The sequence below is a fragment of the Octopus bimaculoides genome, chromosome 22 (assembly GCF_001194135.2).
Source record: "Octopus bimaculoides isolate UCB-OBI-ISO-001 chromosome 22, ASM119413v2, whole genome shotgun sequence".
Lineage (NCBI taxonomy): Eukaryota > Metazoa > Mollusca > Cephalopoda > Octopoda > Octopodidae > Octopus > Octopus bimaculoides.
This window is the reverse complement of record NC_069002.1, coordinates 27,326,838-27,329,746: the sequence shown is the minus strand read 5'-3', so window position 1 is coordinate 27,329,746 and position 2,909 is coordinate 27,326,838. Positions and strand designations below refer to the sequence as shown.

Below are 2,909 nucleotides of genomic sequence, written 5' to 3'. Positions count from 1 at the left end.
TATATATATATATATATATATATATATATGTGTGTGTGTGTCTGTGTTTGTCCCCTCCCCTCACTGCTTGACAACCAGTCTTGGTCTGTTTATTTCACCGCAACTTAGCAGTTTGACAAAAAGGACTGATAGAATAAGTACTAGGCTTGAAAAAAACAAAATTAGAAAACCAGTCCTGGGGTCAATTCACTTGACTAAAATTCTCCAAGGTGGTGCCCCAACATGGCCGCAGTCTAATGACTGAAACAAAAGATAAAAGAACATTGCCCAATCAACACCCTCTTTACACCCGCTTTACACCAGTTGGAAAATAAAATACAGTTGTGAAATTTATTACAAACTTGTCAACAAGAAATCTGTAGTTTTATCACCATATCTCTCAGTGAGTAAACCTGGTGTTGAGCAAATTTTAGACATGAGAGGTCATAACACTCCCTGAGAGCCTCTTACCTCCTTTCCCATCCACCTATGCTTTCTTTGTTTTCAGGTGTGATCTCACCTGTTCTTTTGATTACTAAGTTTTTGTGGTTTTAATTGGTTTAAGAAAATTTGGTGTAAGTTATTTGTGACACCCTGGCTTTTAGTACTCTTGCCAGATTATAGCAGAGGCTACCCCACTTTTAAACAAAGCAGTGGTTATCTACTTTTAATCATTATAGAGGTTACAATAATTGAAGCAGACTGCTACCAACCTAGATATTGCTTCATAGCTTCATAGTCAGTCTGTCTAGCATTGTCCTCTTCTGCTCGTTCTGCCATGAGGGGCTTTGGCTATTTTTTTCAATGTATGCCCCTCCAGATCTGCCCAGGTCAGTGGGAGCAGGCTTTCCTATTTTAGCTGGGATGGTCTTCCAGCTAAATCAGAGGTTCTTCTCTTTCTCTGAACACGACTGATCGCCAAGGAATATGAGGACCAGCACCTGAGGAGAGACTGTATATTGTGTATCGCTCAGTGAATGGTACTCATTCTACACAGCCTTGGAACCTCCATGTTTTGAATTATCTTCTATCTCTGGATTGTGGCCATACTGGGGCACCACCTCAATAGGTTTAACCAAACAAAGTCAACCACAGTACTCTTTTTTTTTTATACCTGGTAGTTATTCTATCATTCTCTTTTGCTGAACTGCTAAGTTACAAGGACATAAACAATACTTATTGTCAAGTGGTTGGTTGGGGCACACACACACACACACACACACACACACACACACACACACAGTCTGTCTGTCTGTCTCTGTCTCTCTCTCTCATGTGTGGGTGTGTAATGGACTCCTTTCAGTTTCTGTCTACCAAAGCCTCTCACTAGGATTTGGTTGGCTCGGAGCTGTTGTAGAAGACACTTGCTTGAGGTGCCACACAATAGGACTGAACCCCAAACCATATGATTGTGAAGCAAGTTTCTTAACCGCACAGCCCCACCTGTACCTATATGTATATTATAAATACAATGAGAAATTCTCTAATAATCTAAGAAAGTTAGAATTTCTAATATTTTGAAATTTCCACTTTGTATTTTACCAAATATTCTAATATTGATTCTTGTTCTTCACCCAAATTAAATACGTTACATAAAGGAACTGAAACAATAATATTCTTCTTATTCCTCAGTCACTGGATAAATTTAAGGAAGGTTCTTTTCAAATTTAGAATTTTGATAAAAAAAACCTGAAATATTCACCAAAAGTCCTTTTATATTTTTGTTTCAATAATATCTTTTTTTATTTTATTTTAGGCTTTGATTGGAATTGCCTTTTCTCTTGGATTCATCATTGGTCCCTTTATTGGTGCCATGTTCTCAAAGTCTGCTGGTAAACAGCAGGGCCTGTTTGCAATTCCTGGTTTATTTGCTTTTTGCTTAATTCTGACGGACATAATGTTCATTATATTTTGTCTCAACGAGTCTCTACCTCCTGGTAAAAGGGTGAGTGTACATTATAATCTTGATTGCATTAGCAATAGTCTTCTATTTGTCTATCAATCATTCTACATCTTACAGTTTTACTCTCATTTATTTATTTTTACTTCTGTTTTACTATGCTGACATGGGTTAGACATATATGCAAGCATGGCAAAGCGGATATTAAAATAATGATGACGATATACAGGTTGTCGTTGACTTACGACCACAATTGGTTCTGACTGCCTACATAGCTTTGTTTTATATTTTTACATTCTTAAGGTACATTCTCAAGTAAAAGTCACACACAACATTCTGTATTATACTATTAAACTGGAATTAGTCAAAAATTTTGGAGTCTCAAAGCAGTCATGCTGTAAACAAATACGAGGTTGCCTCAATGTCTCCGCGACAGGTTAGTCATCCAACACAGTGGCAATCAATAATCAAACCTAGGGGAAGCATTTGTTAGCTGTCATCATCCATAGGTGGGTTAATTTCTAAGAAATTAAATCCATTACATTTCAACTGGACTATTTATTATTGCTGCCGGGAGCTGGTGCAACAATTGTCATAAAGTCGATCGGTCATAAGTCAACGATGACTTGTATACTGTATTTTATTTTATATGTATGGTGTCATTTTGTTGATGGTTTATATATATATATATGTATATATATATATATATATATATATATATATATATATATATATACACATATATGTGTGTAAATATGTCATTATCATGATGGTTGTTCTAACAACCACTTTTCCATGCTGTACGGAATCTGTGAGAGAAAAAATTTCCTGAGAAAGTCTGACCAAATCATTATTGACCATCTGAACATTTTCCACAGACAGAACGAATATTTCTTGCTACTTCCATTTCTGGAAAGCCCCTTCTTGAATTCATACAGCATGCAGTGGACCTGATATGGGTCTGATCTAAGCTCATTCTATAAGGGGTAAAAATCGATACGATAAAGCAACCTGCAAAGAAAAAAAAAAT

General features: G+C 36.3%; 1 protein-coding gene across 1 annotated transcript in view; it reads left to right on the top strand.

Annotated features, from left to right (window-relative positions):
- The window catches only part of LOC106872988 (major facilitator superfamily domain-containing protein 10), a gene marked incomplete at its 3' end in the record, with an annotated part of 88,945 nt that overhangs the window by 58,287 nt on the left and 27,749 nt on the right, over window positions 1-2,909 (top strand). The window contains exon 6 of the mRNA XM_052975663.1: window positions 1,736-1,924. Coding sequence (XP_052831623.1) covers window positions 1,736-1,924 — 189 coding nt within the window. The remainder of the gene's footprint in view (window positions 1-1,735; window positions 1,925-2,909) is intronic.